Source organism: Amborella trichopoda, chromosome 4, assembly GCF_054954075.1.
Source record: "Amborella trichopoda isolate Santa Cruz 75 chromosome 4, AtrichopodaSantaCruz75HAP2 v2.0, whole genome shotgun sequence".
Lineage (NCBI taxonomy): Eukaryota > Viridiplantae > Streptophyta > Magnoliopsida > Amborellales > Amborellaceae > Amborella > Amborella trichopoda.
Genome location: NC_142339.1, coordinates 41,056,884 through 41,078,355, shown reverse-complemented (window position 1 = coordinate 41,078,355; position 21,472 = coordinate 41,056,884). Strand labels below are relative to the sequence as shown.

At 35.9% G+C, this 21,472-nt stretch overlaps 1 protein-coding gene across 38 annotated transcripts in view; it reads right to left on the bottom strand.

Annotated features, from left to right (window-relative positions):
• MAP1D (methionine aminopeptidase 1D) overlaps positions 1-21,472 on the bottom strand; it is a 70,088-nt gene that overhangs the window by 25,710 nt on the left and 22,906 nt on the right. For 8 of the 38 annotated variants that reach the window (XR_016054515.1, XR_016054516.1, XM_088865259.1 and 5 more), the window contains exons 3-5: positions 8,883-9,111; positions 4,184-4,345; positions 4,064-4,105 (exon numbers count right to left, since the gene is read on the bottom strand). Coding sequence is in view for 30 of the 38 variants with exons in the window: in XM_088865259.1 (XP_088721385.1) it covers positions 4,064-4,105; positions 4,184-4,345; positions 8,883-9,111 (433 nt within the window). In the remaining 8 variants the exon portion in view is untranslated. The other 30 variants (XR_016054513.1, XR_016054514.1, XM_088865257.1 and 27 more) reach the window with 13 other exon arrangements.

Genomic DNA, 21,472 nt, shown 5'->3' with positions numbered 1-21,472 from the left:
GGGCATGGGCAGAGCATCCCCACAAGTCTTTTGATTCCCACCCATATAGATATATTGATCCCCAGGGGCAATAGAGTTAATTTCTATACCCTTCCTCTATGTTTGACACATGGCCAGTGGACCCAGCGTCAGCAACACCATGACCCCAATTTAAGGTCAGTTAGCATGATCCCAAGGACCACACAAGCATGCTCCCAAAGACCACACAAGCATGCTCGCTATCGCCATTGGGATCCGTATTATTGGGTTCTCTATAATATTTCACAATGTGACCAAATTTCTTACAGTTTTATCATTGGGTATTCTTTAAATCGTTCCTTTTCTTAGGCCCTTTATTCCCTTTTTGATTCTCATTGGTTTTGTTCTTATTCTGGCCTTTATCCTTTTTCTCCTTAAATGAACCAAAGTTGTGTTTAAAGTTTACCAGATTTACGAAGTCATTCAAGGATGAAGTATTGCAAGACAATCTCCTTTCTTCTTCAGCTTTAAGTTTGGTGATGATCTCGTGCAACTTCGGCGTGCTCCCTCTTGCGGTAAGGTCTTAAATGAAGCTTTTAGCATAGAACTCAGCAACTAGCAAATTTGCACGTTTTCATCCGGCTTAACTTGCACAGCCTTGAGTTTGTGAACTAAAGCTCTAAACTATTGTATATGCTTGGTTAATTTGCATCCTTCATCTTCAAATATGAATATTGTTTCATATCCATTGTGTTCCCAGTGAGAGAAGGAGAGGCATAATTGGTCTCAAATCATTCATGAATCTCATTTGTGGTCATCAGGTACTCATACTCGAGAGCATGGGTGTCATCCATGATCATAAGTAGAACATGCTTTGCTAGAGTGTTTTTGTGCTCCGACTGAGCATAAGCATCTCTTACGAACTGCTTTTCATAAACATTTCCTCTTGGCGCAGGTGGGGAATCATCAGTAAGCATCTGGCTAAGTCCTTCAAAGAGGACATAGCCTATTTTTCACTTCCAACTAGCACAGTTCTTCCCATCAAGTCTTTCAGACTTAATAAACTCAGATAAGAAGCTTTTCAAGGTCATGTTTCTAGACTCAAACAAAATTAAAACTCCTAGACTGTAGCAGTAAAATATAGAAGCTCTGATACCAATGAAAAGAGTGGCTGTGGAACTTAAGGTATTAAATACAAAAAAAAATATTTAATATACCTGAATGCCACTTACATGGGCCACTATATGCTGCTGTAAATCAATATTAATACCCTAGATACAATCTAGGATCTTTACTTTTATTGTCAAAGTAAATAAAAAACATCCAGGAACAATAAACAATCTTCTACTATAGTTTTAGCTACAATATATGTTCTTAGAAATTCACAAAAAAATATGAAATACGACTGAAAATAATTAAATATATTGAGAATACTTACTAAAGGTGTCTAGAGTTACTCTCAAAGGTCTTGATCCACCCCACCCCCGATTCTCTGACCGATGGCGCACTTCTAGTCCTTTAAATGCCGCTGGAAATTTTGAAATGGGAAAGTTTTTCAGGCAATACTTTTTCAGGCAATACCTTTTAATCTAGGGTTTTAGAGAGCTCAAAAACTTAACGAGAGTTTGTAAAAACTACACAGGAACAAATTAGGGCTGAATTTGTAAGTTAATCTCTCTCTAGGCTGAGCATCGTCCTTCTTTCTTAAGAAAATACAGCACTTGAATTTAGGGTTTCATTTGCCACCCCCTTATTCTAATTTCGTTTTTAGGGGGCACGAAAGAACACGAGAGAGAGAGAGAGAGGTTGGCATGAGAGAGAGAGAAGAATATGGTTTGTGTGAGAGAGAAAAAATCGGGGTGTGAGAGGGAGAGCAAACTTAGGTATGAAAGAGGTGAGACAATGGCATGAGAGTGATGCTTGTCATAATATTTGGAAAGGTTCAAAAAAGTTTAAATATAAACAAATTTATTTCCTATTGGGAGTAGGATTTCATCTAGGTATGCTTTATCTTATTTTCAGTTTGACCTTTAGGATAATTAGAAAATATGTGGGGTGAGAGATTGAAACAGAGTCCTCCACAAATCAACCATCATGATTTTGGGTGGAAATTAGGAACACTATCCCTTATAATTTGACCCAAGTACAACTTCTATTTAATAATTAAATGATAACCACTTCTAGCATTGCCTAGATCTTTCATTATCTTTAGGAAGTCAAACGATAATATTTATTTTTAAAAATCCCACTTGAATAGGAAATCAAATCTATTTTAAATTAAAAGATTCCCTATCCAATTAAAAGATAGCATCTATAAAAAAAAATAGGGTGTGCCACCCTAGGGGATCACATGGGCCCCACACATGGGTGGCACGTACATGTGGGGGCTGGATCCTTGTCCTCAAATGTGCCTTCTCAAGTTCTGAAAATTTCAAAAATGCTCTTCTAATGAGATTTACAGCATAAATAAAATTTTAAAATTCTGAAAAATTTGTAAAAAATCATAAAAAAATTCCTAATACCAAAATAAAATAATTCACAAGTGGACTGGGACGATTGGGTCAAAAGTAGAGACAATAAGGGCACTCCACTAGACCCATGAAGCATGATCCACTACTGTTTTTTTATCCAACCCAACAAAGACCTATGATCCACAGTCTTAATGCAGGAGCTCATGATTGGCCTGTCAAAGTTGAATAATAAAGGGTAGGACCATGATCCTGGAATGTAAATTTCAATCCCCACCCTTTAAGAGCAAGTGTCGCACTTGTCACCGCAGTGCAAATGGGGCTCTCTCTATGTGCATGTACATGTGTCCCTCTATATGGGTGCTTCCTAGTAATGCGGCAATCATGTGTACATACCATGCGGAAGTTTGTTGAGGCTTTGACCCCTGCTCTTACAAGCCTACAACTGCACATAGGAGACCCTACAGTTCTCCTAGCCTACAAACATGATCCCTAGGCATCTCTCTGACCTCAATAACGGAGGACCCAATGTAAGCTCTTCTCGGAAGTTCTACATGCTCAAAGGTAAGGGTTTTGGACATAACCAGGGCCATAAACCGCCCAACCCATGGTCAATCAACATACACACTCCCACTGAAGTGCATATTCTACTTTAAATTATTATTTTTACAAGCTCTCTATGCCTTTAAAGGCCACAAAACCCAATATTAACAAGAAAGGATATAGGCTTCTAAAGGGCAAGTTGTCCATGATTTTTACTAATGTACAACTTGAGGGGGAGTATCAAGGATATAATGTGATGTACATGGGCAAATTTGTAAATAAATTTTTATATCTTAATTATTATATGTTCATACAAAATTATTAACATTGCCATGGGCATGTTTGAAATCGTACATTGTTAACCTTTTATATAAATATAAGGAAGTCCAAACCAAACTTAGCCTTGGATGATCCACTCATTCATCCATGGTCTACCTGTGCATATTCTTCTGTTCTTTCATTCTTGAATTATTTTCAAATTACAGTATGCTACATCAGATACGCCACTTATGATTTGAGCGAATAGTTTCATTTGCTCTTTCATGGCTTTTTACAGCACTCTTGAAAGGCGCTTAATAAGACCTATATTCAACGCAAGGCACACAATGCGAAAGAAGGAACAATACCGAATACAATGTTCAGAGGGTACAAATATAGATAGGAAAACGTGAGACAACCAAGGTATATCCAATGGGCTCTACATGGGATTTTTGGAAAGGCCCCCGATGGACCTAGCACTTATACAAGAGGCAACAATAGAACTTCCAACTATTATTTTATCCTGAAGGAAACAAGCAGGCAAAAAGAAATCTAGTAACTAATCAACGGCCAAACTTTTGTCCAAGAAAGCATAAAAATCTCACAGGATTGTTCTCTGAAAAAAATAATGGCACTTATGTAATGCACATGCTTCGTGATGTACTAAGGTCTTGTTAAATGACATTAAGAAGATCAAACATAGACAAATGTTTAAAACATGACCAATAGAATTTTCACATAGTATAATTGATTATCAAAAGAATATTCCATGCAAGATGCTTTTAGTCAAGACAGAAAATTACCAGAGCAGGGACGGGTGAAGTATAAGAACTTACATTCAGGTAGACCGTAACATCAATGTTGATTATGTCACCATCCTATCAAATATAAATTAGTTTATCAAACTGTCCAGAAGATAAAATTACTTGTGACCAGGATAACAATAAGAATAGTACCTCAAGAGCACGAGAATCTGGTATTCCATGACAAATACATTCATTTACAGATGTACAGACACTCTTTGGAAAACCACCATAGCCAAGAGGGGAGGGGTATGCACCACGATCAATAATCATTTGGTGAACGGCTTTGTCGATCTCATCAGTTGTTGTCCCTGGCTGAAAATAGAGATTAAGGGCTATAGCTTTGGAAAGAATGCAGAATAAGAACTGTTCCCATCGTATAGTGATTTTTTGTGCAAAATCAGAATCATCTCTGTTCAATTCCTCAGTCGTTGGCAATTTCAGATACTATTCGTGTTTTAAACACAAAATCGGTGATAAAATGTACCACACATCAAGGAAGTTAAAAGAGGTTAGGAAACAGACAAAACCAAGAGCAATAAGCAATAATTCGTAAATGTTACAAGAGTGAGAAATGCTGATGGGATGGCCGCTACAGGTCAAGCTAATTGAACAAAACTTGCCAATAGTAGAAGTGCAATGACAGGGCCATTCCAAGACCACTTGTAAGCATTTCAGTAATTGATGCTCCCAGCATGACATAACAAAATGACAGGAAACTCCCCTCTCCCAGATAAAGTGGCATTACACTTTTTTTATTCACCTTTCATGAGATAAAAGGTTTATACTTCATAGCAATGACTTGCAAGCATCCTATCGAATTATCATAATGCATCCACATGTAATGAATTGTAACCGAACCCATTCAAGAAAAAGTTTCTTGCGCCATATCTCCCATGCCAGCAATTCCACGACCCTATAGTTAACCTCAGCAAATGATATTCACGACTATCATCAGTTCTATACTTTGCCAAGATACAGGAATAGCACCCATATATCCAGAAATCTTTGAGAAGTGCTAAATGAAGAGGACTAGGGGGAAAATAGTATCACATAGAAAACCTTAAGGCAAATACTCTTGGACTTGGAAGTAACAAAGCATCCCATTAGCAGCTTTATGGTGCCACCTGCATGAGCAATATTAGGCCAACCAATAGTAAGTAAAATCAACTTACTCATTCTTATAAGGACAAGAGTTCATAGAGTCCACCGTATCTAACAGGTCCATTGATTACATACGTCCCAGCAGTGAATTACCTGCTGTGTTACTGATGTTTCATGTCACTAGTAGCAAATCAGTTGCATTGATTGGGTGTGATGCAGAAATCCTCTTCATAATATTTCTACTCTGACAAACTACTTATCCAAATCTTGCATGAGATTTGTATGATTCATATCACTGTTCAAAACCTTGAACTTAATGACCAAGACAGTCCCTGCCAAAACCGAGTCGTTGCTGGCTTAAACAGTCAACTCAAAAATTAGGGCAATTTTTCAAAATTCTGTGAAGCATCTAAGCTTGCTATCAAGGACAAACAACATTTCTACCACTTCTCAAAATCTCATTTCCATGCAAAAGACACAGACAATCATATATAACAAAAACCCAGATGAATCCGAGTTTTTATTTATAGAACTCACCCCACTGTATGAGTCAATTTGAATTGGCGAATTTTTCCAACTCGGAAACGCGTTTTCATTCACCATCTTGTATTTACCCAAAAATAATAATAAATCAAGAATTTGTATATCCTCACCGTCATTGCTAGTTCTCAAAAGGATACCTCAGCAGAAGACACATCGAGCGTAAAGATGTTCTCGTTTCCAATTAGCAACTTGAAAAGTTGGCCCACTTAGCAAGAACAACAAAAAGAAAAAAAAAAAAGTTGGCTCAGTTTCTCTTTTTCTTGCTTTTTTCAGTATGCTTAGGCGACAATGATTCCTGATTTATCATATCTTTTGTATAGCGCTACCAATTAATCGTTCTTGAGAAGGCAAAGTTTCATTCATAAAACAATGCTGCGAGGTGTATTTCATTTAATATCTACAAAAGAAAGCCAGAATCTAAAGATTCAAAACCCGCCCAAGAATAACATCATGCTCAAGCCTAGTAATGCCACAGCATGGGAAATGTTGCATGCATTGCTACATATGATTCTATCTTTACACTTTTGTGCAGAAGGATACCAAAGAAGATGCACTACTTGGAAGCAATGTTCGAAAGTTCGGCCGCCTATCCGCCAAGGCAGGAAAGGTTATGCCTAGGCGCTACATTCTACACGGCCGCCTAGGCGCCACCTCGAGGCAGGTTGCCTAGGGCGGAAATCCCTAGGCTAGGATCAAAATTAGTCATTCCCCTCCCCCCGCCCCCTCTCCTGAAATGGGGCAAAGGAGTTTTGGGGGGACATTCTGACCCCGTAAAACTAAATCCGTGCCATCTAGAGAGAGAAAAACTACCCAAAAACCTCTATTTAGATCGATAAATTTTCGATGTTTTCGATTTCTTCCAAAATCAAAAGAAATAGTTTGTGAGTGTTTTTAGAGCTTCTAGTAGTCGATTTTGAGGACTTTTGGCAACCCAATAGACAAGATTTAGGCCAACATCATTTCCATATTGATATTTTTAGAGCATTATGCCATTTTGATTTTGAATAAGGGTTTTGAGTTTTTTGCTATAATGTATTATGTTTTGAATCATTTGATTTTTCTTTGTTGAACTTTTTTTTTCTTTTATGATATATTTACATTTTTGTAGTTGATAGATTGATTTTTTTTTTTTGTGATTAATTGATAATTAACTCGTTTGGACGATGAAATTGGTCCTATATCGAATTCTTTTATAAATAATTGGTTTTTATTTTGAGCAATGTGTGATGTTTTCATATTCTATTAATTTTGTTTTATTTTTTTGATATTTTTACAAATTTGTAGATGGAACATTTACTGATTTGCACTTAAAATTTATGAATAGTCATAAACTTTAAATGAAATTTTTCGTTTTGTGAATATTTGATATCCAAAACCAAATCATATGAATATTAATCAATAAGTAATAATTATAACTTTTATCTTAATTAACAGTCCACCCGTCCCTGTTCCTGGTGGGCGGCCAAGCATTCAAAACGCCTAGGCAGGGCACGCCTACGCCTTTTTGAACATTGCTTGGAAGTACGATCGAATATATCATACTGTAGATGGTAATTTACTAGAAAGACTTCTCTCGGAAGACAATGATCATCATCCTATAACTTAGTGGTTAGCAATAACGATAGCATTAGATAAGAAGCCCTTATGAGACATCCATTTAATAGAAATACACCATCCAGCTGAGTCAAAATTATATACTCAATGGCTCCAAATCCAGCCCCCAAATAGACAAATAAATCATTCTAGGATTCTAATTTGGCAGGTGGTAGTTCCTTGTCTTTTGTTAACCGTATTTAACTCCATTATTGAATCTTGCAACTATGATAAATACATTGGATTGCTTGGTTTAAGAGCATGGTGGCCATGGCTGGAATGAAGAACATGCTAGCATGTAAGACCATTCGTAACAATGCATTACAATTTGGTTTACAACATAGTTCTGCAAAAGCTTCCCAAGCCCCAAATAGATAGGAGAATCCCTTACTAATCTATCTGACAAAATTTAAGGAGTGTACCTCAATGATACCAAACCCAGCAAATCACAATTTCCTCGACCCATGCAAATCTGCAACTCTCATTGTGCTCCATGAAACACTTCAGGGCGATCCTATCATTACAAGGAATGGCACCCTCAATTTTAGTTAGACTCAGGTTACCTTTGGCACATCCATCGAAGTTGATCTTGATCACACCTTGAGGAAGGGTTACCATATTATTGCAGTCCCCTATAATGAAAAATTCAGATCATCCTTCTCCCAGAGTTCTAGAATTTTGCACTTCTATTCCATCTATTGCTGTTTTTTGCACTACCCAACCACAACATCCTTCTTTGTAGTCAAAATCAGTGTCCACTTTCCCAAATCATCATCATCATCATCCGAGCTTTATCCCAACTATTTGGGGTAGGCTACATGAATCATGTTCCACCACTTTGCTTTATTAGACCATAAGTCACTATATCTTTTCTCCCTACTTCCATCAATGTCCTTTGAGGCTTTCCCCTTTCCCTTTTAGAGCCTTCCACTGGAACCAAATTCCTCTCCAAATTGTTGGTGTTCCAAGTCGACACTGCATATTATCAGACCATCTAAATCTACTTTCTCTCATTTTATCGCCTATTGGAATTGCCCCTAAATTCCCTCGAATGCCTCCATTCCGAATTGTATCCTTCCTTATCTAGCCACTCATACATCTCAACATCCTCATCTCATCTATGTTCATTCTAAAGATATATGGTTTCTTGACTACCCACGTTTACGCCATCTCTGGTCACATAAATAAAAATTATGTCATCCACAAACAACATATACTACAGAACCTCATCCTGTAAATATCTAGTTAACTTGTCCATAACCAAAGAAAAAAGATATGATCTTCTTTATAAGATTTTATTCCTGCAGTCTTTCCATATTATCCAAATAGCCAAACTAATTCTATCAAATTCTATCTCACAGTAACCCCTCTACATTCTCCGAACCATACCCTTATGTAACTCACCGTAGAAAAAAAGAACCGCTTCCAATAAAATTAAAAAATGAACATTTTAATCTGACAAAATCTTCTCATATTTACCATAATAACAATTCTGCTACACAGTCCCCAACAAAAGTCATGCTTTGAGTTAGATGCAGCCAAACAATAATATAGTCAAGAAACTTTGAGTTATACAACCAGCTACTTTAAAAATATAGAGTGGTTGTGAAACCTGGACCAATGTTCCGGCATACTCCAAAACTTTTGCTGCAAGTTTGCCTGATTCTCTCATGCATTTCATTCCCTCTTCATCATGCACTTCAGGTCCACCATTGATTCCTGGTAGCTGCCTTGACTTCACATATGGAGGTTTTGGTATATGGTCTGGAACAGGTAAGCGAGGTGACACTTTTCCAGGTCCTAACCGCTTAAGATTTTTGGAAGAAAAGCCATTACTTTTTCTGCACAAAATAAGAAATTCCACAAAATCATAAAACAAACAACTATATCCAAAGTTCCAGGCTTCCAGCAACCTCATAAAAAATATTCAAGGCATGAGAGTGAAGAAAGGTGATTTCCTTGGGCTATTTCACAATTCCTCCCTCCAGGACTTATGCACATCCATATCCTTCTAGCCAACAAGTTGTTGAATGAAAACTCATTTACCAAATCAATTGAACTCGTAAAGAGGCCAACTTTTGTAAAAGAAAAAGACGGTATGTGCATGATCTTTTCCATATATATAAATGTTTGTGTTTATTCTATTGATGTGGTGGTCTTTCCAATGCGATAGCATTAAGTTTTTTGTTCGAAAAGGGTTGGATTTGATTCCCATCATACACTTTTTGCCTTTGAAAACTTTTTTTCACGTGAAATTTAGAAAAACTTGCTGAGTTTTTCAAGTTACACTCTTAATCATCTTGGTTTTGGAAGTGATTAGTCAGCCACCAACTTTGAGATTTTGAACATTGAATAAGACAAACCTAGATCCCATTTCTCATTGGATCTTTATGAAAACTCCTCCATATTTGAAGCTTATTTAGGAATATATATTAGGTTATGTTAGACAACCACATATAATCCAAATACTTCAGAAAAATATTAGATCTTTCAAGCCCCTAGGCTATGTTTAATTGGCCCAAATCTTATCCGAGAAAATTAAGAGAAGCTCCTATTTTCTAAATGCCACAAAATTTAAGTAGAACTTGAATTTGTAGGATTTAATTTCTCCATTACTAAAAAACTAACGGGATTTGGGTTGCTTTCCTCTACCACCCCCGCCCCCCCAACAAACCCCATGCCCCCTGAATCTCTTGTACCTACACCACTTTATCCCCTCATTGACAAAACCAAGCTGGCTGCCAACCTCTCCAGAAACTAATTTCCCAGAAACTGAAATGAAGAAGACACTCGACCAATCACACCTAAAGAGAGAGCATCTATCTCATTTTAGCTCTTCTTCTATAACAATGGAAGTTTTAGGTTTTGGTATAGGATGAAGCATCAACAATGATGATGCTGCTGGCATAGGAGTAAACTGTGAAATCAGCAAGAAAGATTGTAAGGTACACCATTAGAGTTGGGTTACACGAGGAAACCTATCGGTCCATATAAAAGACATGTGCCTCTTTCTGGAACTTGGTTAAAATCCAATGTACATATTGATAGAAGAGGAGCTCTCTCATATGTAGTGATAGCTCCGCAACTCTTTGATCATGAAAACCATGAAGGAGGCTGTTAGCAAGTCACTCTTTAAACCCATTCTCTAGGCTAAGATTAGCCTAAGCCATGCTCATTTCTATGTAAAAAGTACTTTGAGCATGGAATGGATCACCCAACACACACCTAAGAAACAATTTTCTAATAATCATTAGGTCGACAATGACAATGAACATTGATCCTCCCTCATCCCTTCTAAACTCTTCAGCGCAACAGCAATTGAGTGATAAGGCTTGAATGGGCAATGAGGTGCAGGCAACTGAAGTATTTGGGTTCATTCTAAGAAGGGGAAAAACAGTGGACTACAAGAAGAGGAAGGAAGGAATGGATTTGTTTTATTATTAAGTAGAGAATTGTTTGGGCTTGACAAATAATTAATGTCGATCTTTGGCCATAAAAAAATATGTTTTTGTTTCCATTTTGGCAACTTCAAACTTTTTTCAATTAATTGTAACCTATATTTTCAATTCCGGGATTATTGAAAAAGAAATCATTAATTTCGCATATTTTGATATGTATGCATGTGAAAGGAGTAGCAATGTAGAATTCCATGCTGTAAATTCAAAAATTTCTTTTCTTTTATAAAGAGGAAATTCTACTTACAGGTGCCACAATACAGTAAAACAAGCCACCTACAATCTAGGATCTTTAATATCTTACTGCCAAAATAAACTTCATTCAAACTGAATAAAACTTAACAACTTTAGAAAAAAAAAATATGCAAGAATAACATTCAATAAAAGTAATTAAATATGGGAAGACTTACTGACTATTGCCTAAGGTAATCCCCTTAAGGCTTAGCACACCCCACACCCGATAATTTGACTAATGGCGCACTAGATCCTAGAACCTGCTGAATCCACCAAACTGAAATGGAGAAGCACCTCTAGGACTAGGACACCCTTTTTCTACCTTGGGGCATGCCACAACTGGCACCTCCCCAATTTTAAACCAAGAGGGTTGGGCGTGCCCCGTCTCCTTGTCTCTTTCTTTGAGGTGTTTGCCACCCCTACAATTATGGGGGGTAGCATGCCACCTTTTAAAGAGACGAGAGAGAGAAGCTAGAGAGGATGAGAGAGATAAAGTGTCGCATAGATTGGAGAAAGAGAGAGATGAGAGAGATCTGTGTACTGAAATAAGGGACAGATCTCCCCTATTTATAGACCTCTAGGGCTAGGAGCCCCAGTTAGAGGTGTTCAACATTATCTAGGATTTTTATTAGGTGATCAATAGGTGAGAGAGAATATTTAATCTAAGTCATTCATCTCCAAGATCAGCCATCAGGATCTAGAGTGAATCTGTAGGAAATTATCCCCTGAGATTTGACCCATATCCACTTTTAATTAATCTAAAACTATGACCCATCAAAACTTATCCGCTAGAATTATCTAGAACAAAATAGGATATTCTAAAAGTCCTATTCTTTCACAAAGGGATAATTAGGAATTCAATTGTGGCCATTCATGTGAGATAATTAGGAATTCAAACTTGGCCAAAGATAAGTAGATAACAAGAAAACCACTAAGATAATCTCTAAAGAATATTCGTCAACCAAATAACTTCACTAAGATAAATATCCCACAAAATACTTTTTACTAAAAAAACATGTGCCACACAGAAGAGGATGTCCGAATTAATGCGACATGTGGCCCCTAATGGGGTTCATGTGATACCCTCTAGTGGGGCTCAAACATGTGGGGTTGTGCTCTCAGCCCCCTCACAGGGGACCCACATAATTTATAAATTTTCCAGAAGCCATTGAAATTTTAAAACACCCTTTTAGGGTTTTATACATTTAAAATTGGTTTTTAAAATTTAAAAAAAATTATAAATTTACATTAACACATTTTTAGTAGAAAACAATATTTCTGAAGTTTTAAAAAAATCTAAAGCACATAGAAATACAACTTAAAAGTGGATAGGTACCTAATAGGTAGAAAACAAGCAAGTATCAAGGCACTCCACCTATGCCAACACTCCACCTGTGCCAAGATCCAAAATCCACTACTGCCTTCTCAAGCTAATCACACAGGACCCTTTGCCCACATTCAAGTGCAAGGGTTCATGATTGGCCCATCAAAATTAGCCAATAAATAGAGGAATCATAATCCCAATATATGCGTTACAGGTTCCCCTCCTGTGAGCAAGTCAAATACACACACAGTGCAAGGGGCCACTCTCTATGCACATGTATATGTGTACTTCTATATATGGTTACTTCCCAAAATGTAGTTTTCATATGTACATGCCATGCAAAAATTTTGTTACAGATTTGGCCCTTGCTCTCACAAGTTCTTCCTCCACACATAGGAGACCATACTGCTCTCAAGGCCTACAAACAACATCCTTGGGCATCTCTCTAACCTCAAAAAGGGATTACCCATAATTAACTCTCAACGGCAATGCCACATGCCCAGAGGTAAGGGTTTTTGGACATGACCCTGAGCCAGAACAACTCAACCCTAGGTCAATCAGCCATAGTACATTGCGACTGAAGTGCATGAATCACTATAAATGATTTTATTTACAAGCTATTTTAGGCCTTTAAAGGCCACAAACTCCAATAGTATGTGCATGTGTGTGTGTGTGTATACATATATATGTTGGGCGGACGAAAAGCAATATATCTATAGAATGAGTGTAACGGAGATGAGGATGTTGAGATGGATGAGTGGCAAGACAAAAAGGGATAGAATTCAAAATGAAGCCATTTGGGAGAATTTAGGTGTGGTACAAATAGACGATAAGATGAGAGCGAGTAGATTTAGGTGAATTGGTCATGTGTTGCGCCAACCAAGTACAGCACCTGTTCGGAGGTGCGAGTTACTTCAAGTAGAAAGACTGGAAAAGGCAAGAGGTAAGCCCAAAAGGACATGGTTGAAAGTAGTCTGAAAAGATATGGGGACTTATGGCCTCACAAAGGGTATGGCCTTTAATAGAGCAAAATGGCAGACCGGGATTCGTATAGCCAAGGCTATGATGATGATGATGATGCTATATATATGTATGTGTGTGTGTGTGTGTGATGATAACATTTACAAACACCGAACGAGTGAATTTCTATAATACTTTACTCATGGCTCATCAACATCCAAAGTCTATCAGACAGCCCTAATTATCCAATAGTATTTGAACTTTAATATTTGTTCTAGAAATATGATTTATCTAAAATTTGGGGTGTGTGAATAACTAACCAGCTTGCACCTCAAAAAAACATTAAAAATAATAAAAAAATGGTCAAACTACCCATGTAACATCCATAAGGGTAATTTAATTATTTTAATATTTAAATTTTAATCATTTTATCATTTAAATGATTTTTTTATATTTTATTTAGGTGAGCCTCATTACGGCGCACACATCCACAAATTTTGAGGTTCATCACATATGTAAAAAAATTATTAAAATTCAAATAGTATTAAATGTTTGATGGACTTTGGAGTGTGATGAGACATGAGTGAAATACTGTAGCGGCTCACTTAGAAGCGTTTTTAAGTGTTTTCCTATATATAAGAGAGTTTTTAAGTGTTTTCCTATAAATATATATATATATAGGGAAAACGTTCATATAAGGTTGCAACCTTAAAATGTAGAATTGCGGATGCACCTAAAAAATCCATCGAAAAAAGTCGTTTTAATATTGAAAAACGCTTTAATTGATCATCTAGACATTGAAATGTATGACTATGTAAAAAACAATGATTTTGAGTCCCATAAATGGTGCATCTTACAACACATTATCTAGATCGTCCATTTTAAAGATTTTCATATGTTTATAGATCTACTTGATTTTAATCATTTTTTGAGTTAAAAATTTTATAATTAGATATGAAAATATATTTTGAGAGAATCTTAAGAATATTGTAATCAAAATTATTTGATTTTAATCATTTTTGGAGTTAAAAATTTTATAATTAGATATGAAAATATATTTTGAGAGAATCTTAAGAATATTTTAATCAAAATTATATGTTATGATAAAATTTGCGTAAATGGATTGTTTAAGGTTGCAACCTTATGGAAACCACACCCATATATATATATATATATATATATATATATATATATATATATATATATATATGGAAAAATCTTCCCAACGCCTATAGGCGAATATGAACAGTGATTTCGCTTATTTTTATCACCGTCCAAAGTTCATCGCACGGTCACGATTGTCCGGTAATGTTTCAATTTTCATTTTTTTTGTAAATCGGAATGATCTGAAATTTGGAGCGTGTGTGCATCTTAGTGAGGTGCACCTAATAAAAATATGAAAACAATATTTCACAAAATATAAATTGACCAAAATACCCCCATAAATTTTAAGGGTTATTTTGGTCAATTTATATTTTACCAATTATTTTTTTATATTGTTATTAGATTCTCCTATGAACACACATTCCAAATTTTAGGATATTCCGATTTGTAGGAAAAAAATGAAAAATGAAACACTATCGGACAACTGTGACGCGACTAACTTTGGACGGTGATGAGCATAGGCGACATCACTGTCCACTTTCGCCTATAGGCATTGCGTAGTGTTTTCCATATATATAAAAAAAAATGAAAAATGAAATACTACCGGACAACTGTGACCATGGGATGAACTTTGGACAGTAGTAAGCATAGGCGAAATCACTATTCATTTTCGCCTATAAACATTGCGTAGTGTTTTCTATATATATATATATATATGAAACACTACCGGACAACTATGATCATGCGATGAACTTTGGACGGTGATGACCATAGGCGAAATCACTTTTCATTTCCGCCTATAGGTGTTGCTCAGTGTTTTCCATTTAGGCGTTGCGGAGTGTTTTCCATATATGTAGGTATGGAAAACACTCCGCAACGCCTATAGGTGGAAATGAACAGTGAATTCGCCTATGCTCATCACCGTCCAAAGTTCATCGTACAGTCACAGTTGTCCGGCGTTTCATTTTTCATTTTTTTCTACAAATCAGAATGACTTGAAAGTTGGAGCATATATTCATCAAAAATAGGTGAATCTACGAAAAACTATCAAAAAAGTATTTTACATGGAAACAATTGACCAAAATGCCCCCGAAACGTTTTGGGGGTATTTTGATCAAAAACATTTCGCGAATTATATTTTTTTTATTTTTATTAGGTGCGCCTTGCTAAGATGTACAAACGCTCCAAATTTCAGATTATTCCAATTTTTAGAAAAAAAATAAAAAATCAAACACTACCGAACAATAGTGACCGTGCGATGAACTTTAGACAGTGATGAAGGTAGGCGAAATCACTGTTCATTTTCGCCTATAGGCGTTAGGAAAACTTCTCCTATATATATATATATATGCTTAGATATGGAATCCACAAGAAAAGTGTTTGAAGAATAGATATTGAAAACCAATCTTCATGGGAAGCCATGACTGATGGTAGTCGTGCTCTATTAGCATTGTCATGGCTTAAATAAACATTTGATCAAATGCTTAAGAAAAACTTGGTTTCACAAAAATTCGTTTTGTTAGCCAAACAGTCAAAATATCAAATCTATGAAATTTATAAATTACTTGTAGACAGTCAAACAAACACAAAAAAGCACATGGTCGGAAAGTATGCAATCTGGAAATATGGAAAGCCAAAAAAGCCTTTATTCAAATTTTCAAATTTTTGAATATTTAAAACCTATTTTATCAGACATACTCTTATTTGCTCCTAAACTACTAGGATCACAATCATTAATTGTTTGTGCAGCACTTAGCAAAGAAGATCATTGACCACCGGATTCATAGACCAACAGTCATAGACAATAGTAACACTATTGTTCACTCAACCATTCCATTTGTTTCTATGATTTTAGTTACCTCTCTTGAAATACTCAGAATGTGGGAGAAATGGAAGAATTGAACATCTATGTTGTAGATTTTTCCACCTTAATGCTAGCTAGATCACGATCCGGTTCGAAACCCCGATTCAGTGATTTTGACAAGGAATCTTCAAGGAACCGTTTTCCTAGAACTCATGAATCTCAACTCCTTAATTTAGGAATCTCATTCCAAAACCTTTTCAAAATCTCAATCCCATTATTAATGGAATCTTGGTCCCACCTTTTTCAAACCTCTATCCAACATTTATTGAATCTTGATTCCACATCATTTGATTCTCGATTCTACATTTAATGAATCTCGATTTATTTTGGCTTTCAATCTAGAATCCACAGCATCAAGTACCATGGTTTTTAAGTGTAGGGAATTTCGATTTAATCAACATGGAATCTTGCTTCGACCTCCTCAGAATCTCTCGTGACAATTTTGGAATCTTAATTCCACAAGATCAAGTACTATTGTTCATAGATGCATAAATATGTGATTCATTGTACTTGCAATCTCAACTCAAATATTTATGGATTTTGATTGCAGTTATTTGAAACCCAATTGGAGGACATTGTTTTCCATGGTTTATAGGTGCTTTAAATGGTAATCAGATATATGCAGTGCTAAAGTATTTGTAACTCAAATTAACTTTCAAATGCAAATGTTTACAGTTCAGAGATACTCAATATGTATGATTCTAATGCCTTTTGTAGGTAACAAAGATAGATATAACTAGGGTATTGAAGCATTAAATTCAAGGCAACTGGGTCCTTTGACCATTAAAATTTAAATACTCCACATATTCACACTCAATATCACAAGGCACAAAGCCCTCGTACGTATGGGATTTGCATTCATTTTTTTTCTTTTATTGGAGAAGTGATGTTTTCTATTTCAAACCTCGCTTTGTTTTGGACGAATGATGCTTACGATATCAAAGCATCAAATTACTCGACATCCAATCTCAAGTTACAAGATGCAATCATCTTTATGTCATATTTTTTGGCAGCAAATGACCAATAAAAATCAAGTTGTCTATCTTCTTTATAGATTGATTTCATTAATAATGCATTGCAATGATTCATTAGAGAGATTGCCAGTCGGGAAGTTTAAAACTAATGTACACATAATGTGTGCCAAGTTGATCAAAGAATGGCCCTAAAACTCTTTAGAGCATAATTTAATTTTGCATGGTAGTATTAGATTATTGCTTTGGTACTAAGTTATAAATGGTTTGGTAATATTTCATAGCCAAGTAGAACAAAGAATCAAAACTGACTTCCATGAGCCCACTTGATGCTTGGTCAGAAATGGTTTACAAATCTCGATTTCCATATGGGTCAAAACTCGATTCCAATCTGGGTCGAATCTCACTCCAAACTGGTATAAAACTCAATTTGAAATGCCTAGGAAGCTCAATTCCAAAAATGTAGGATCGCGGTATAAATGAAAGAATCTCAATTCTATGTTGGTTGCTTTCAAATAGTTTGGAAACAGATTCCATAGAGGTAGGAATCTCAATTCCATCTGTCTAGGGATCTCGATTTTATTTTGGTTGAATCTCAATTCCTATAAAATAGGAATCTCATCTCCCACGATTCCTTTTGTGCGGATGTCAATTCCAAAAACAAGAATCTTCTAGCCGGCCGCAATTCCACAATTTGGATTCCTAAAATGAATCGGATTCATAATCATTTCCATCAACTTTGAGCTAGACCATTTTCAAGGACATTTAATAAAGAAGGTACCAAAAATACCATACCATGCTTTCATATTAGAAAATGTCTTTTAATTTTAGGCAAGCTAGATTTTGTGATACTAAAAATATGACCCAGACTTCTCACATTCTATAGGGCATGATAAATTAAAAGATAATTTCAAAAAAATCAATACACGTCAAAAAGTTCCAAGGAACATAATATTCTGGAAACATTTTAATTTCGTTGGTTGTGCAAACATTTTTCCATCATTTCCAATTCTTTAAAATTTCACTAAAAGGTTAAAGGCGTAGTAAAGAACAACCGCGTTGACTTGGGACTCAAGAATTGACTCAGCTTGGATTGAGCTGTCATATGACAACCTGGGCTTCTATGAACTCACACAAAGAAGACGGACGAGCATAAACACATAAACATACACGCTCAAATAAGTTTCATCAAAGGATGCAATGTGTATAGGAAAAGGCCCTGTAATGGTTGGGGAATGGTTTTTTGAGACGCACTACAAAGAGAGATCATAGGGAAATCCTTAAATAGGCACACATCTCTAAAGATCAAGAGAAACATTTCTGGATGTCACAAAGTCTAAGGCTCTTGCATAGGATTCGTGAGATTTGGTTCAAAAGACCCCTTCCTAGGTATTGATACTTGAAAACATGGCTCCGCAACTAGGATTGGCCATCTGAAAAACCATTCGGCAACTGGGATTGCCCATCCGGATCTGTGGATCAGCAGATCCAACCTTAAAAAAAAAAAAATTACTAAAAACTTCTTGAAAATCTAGTTTCTTAGGATTCCCAAAAACTTGGGGTATTGCATTATTGATTTTTATTATTTTATTGAAAATAGGTAAGTATTGAGAACTTGTTTTATTTCTGAGTGTTTTTTTTACCATTACATTCATTTTATAGTCAAAATAAAGTTTAAAATGCAACTCCTAATAATAAAATACATCTCTCACTCAATTCTTAGTTTTATATTTTTATAATCTCCAATGCCATTTGCGTTTGTAAAGATGAGGTATTGCCCCCTCTCTCCTTTTTTTTTCCCTTTTTCCTGAAAATTAATTTATTAAATTAATTATTTATTTCCATACGCTTTTTTATTATTGTTTCATCTCTCTAGAGGTGTCATATCTAATTTCGCTCTAGAGGTGTCGTATTTATTTCCATTCATATCCAATTAATCTCTCATAATTTGCTTAAAAATGTCATTCACCTGCTCTCTATTAATTTAGCATAGAGAATTTCTTGCATAGATTTAGGGCACACTCATGTTCAAAAAAACAAATAAATAGAGTCCAGAGGATCTCTCTCTCTCTCTGATCCCCACATTCTCCCCCTTATGATGCCTCTTTCTCTCTCTCTTCCCACAAATTCTTTCTATTGAGAGGATCTTTCTCTCGTGTCCCTCAATTGTCTCCCTACATGCACTCTTTCATCCATCATCACTCTCTCTCTAGATGACATCCCTATCTCTCTCACTCTCACATACCTATAGGCTCTCTCTCAGTGGTCTCATGCCCACAAATTCATATACACTCTCTTCCACCCACCAGACAAAATTCTTTGCATATACATTCTCACTCTCTTTAAGCTCAACATATCCATATCTCCATTATATAAGGTCTTGTGCTCTCTCTCTTACACCAAACCAAATAATCATCTCTCTCTCTGAAGTCTCAGCCTTACCTTCCCATGACTTATCCCTAAATCACCTCACTCTCATACCAGTGGATTCATGATCTCTCTTTCCAAATTGAGAGAGGGAGAGAGAGAGAAAGAAGGGAAAAAAAAGTGTGCCAAATCGATGCCTCTTCTCATGGTAGGATGTATATTTTATAGGTTTTATTATGAAAATATTTTGATTCAATATAAAATTCTTCCGACTTTATTTGTCGTGTACGCTTTTTATATCTATATGCCTATCTATGCAAGTTATTCTTTTAAATATTAAAATTTGTTTTTCCTTTTTATTTGGATCTTATTGTTTTGAATTATTTTAAATCGAGTATATAAAAGTAGAAAGATCTTTATTTGTAATATGGTTAGTTTTTTCATTTTAAAATGGAGCCCAAAAAAGTAGGGAGATCTAAAAGAGAGATAGAGATAGAGAGAGAGAGAGTGATGCTCATAGCACCCAAAAGTTTTATGTTTTTAAACTTTAAAAGAGTTATACCATATTAAGGAGGTTGGAGAAAAGTTGGGCACCAATGAACTATAAAACACCACATAGGGGAAGGCATGCGTACTCCATTCCACCTAGTGGTGTGGGGCATCCACAGAAATGCAGCGCCTTTAGTAAGAAAAATTTGAAAACATAAAAATATAAAAAAATTTAATAATAAAAATTACATGGGAACCAGGTGATTCTACAGGACCAGATCATCCCATTCTCAAACAGAACTAGCCAGCTTGCAGAACCAGCCGGTTCCTCGTATATATAGGGAACTGGAACAGTCCCCCTGAAACCGATCCAAATCGGGCAATTCGAATCTGGATCAGTGTTTTCTAAACATTGCAGGGGACAAAACTAAGGGCACATATGGCTTTTTTGCTATCATTTTTCAAGAATTTTGAGAAGTTGTAAACAGTGAGATTATGAAAGTGTGTGAAAACTACCATGAGGGAAAAGGGGACATCAAAGGATTTCGGACCAATAGGCCATGCAGGAAGATAAGCATTATGGAAAATCTTCGCTATTTAAAAAATGCCGATCCGAATCGAAATCACCTGAACAAGGGGAGTGGTCTGGTTCCCTCTATATATTAGGAACCAGCCAATTCTCTGACAGAACTAGCCGATTACGTCAGGGAATGGGGTGATCTAGCGCTACAAGATCGTCTGATTCCCATGTAATTTTTTATTTATTGTAAGTTTTTATTTTTTATGTTTTGAATTTTTTATTACTAAAGGCCCCACATTTTTATGTGGATGGTCTTATGCACACTAGGTGGAATAGCGTACACATGCATTTCCCTAGGTGGTATTTTATAGTTCATTGGTGCCCAACTTTTTTGCAACCTCCCCAATGTGGGATAAATCTTTTAAAGTTTAAAACTTAAAACTTTTGTGGGCTATTCACATCTATACCGCCTAAAATCTCTCTCTCTCTCTCTCTCTCTCTCTCTCTCTCTCTCTCTCTCTCTCTCTCTCTCTCTGGTTACCAACTTTCATGGGCTCGATTTGAAATAACAAAAAGATGATCACATTATAATAAAGTTCTCTCTACATTTATGGGCTCAATTAAAAATAATTAAAAACAATAAGATTAAAGATAAAAAGTTCAAGCAGATTTCTTTTTTTTGATAAAAAAGTTCAAGTATATTTTAATATTTAAAGGTAAAATGTACATTGGTGGGCATCTATATACAAAAAGAGCACACGGCAAATAAAATTAAAAGAACTTTATGTTGATTTCAAAATACCTATATAATAAAACCCATAAAATGTCCTACCATGACAAGTCATCAACTTGGACACCTTTTTCCCTTCTCTCTCTCTCTCCCCCTCTCTCTCCTCTCTCTCTCTCAATTAAGC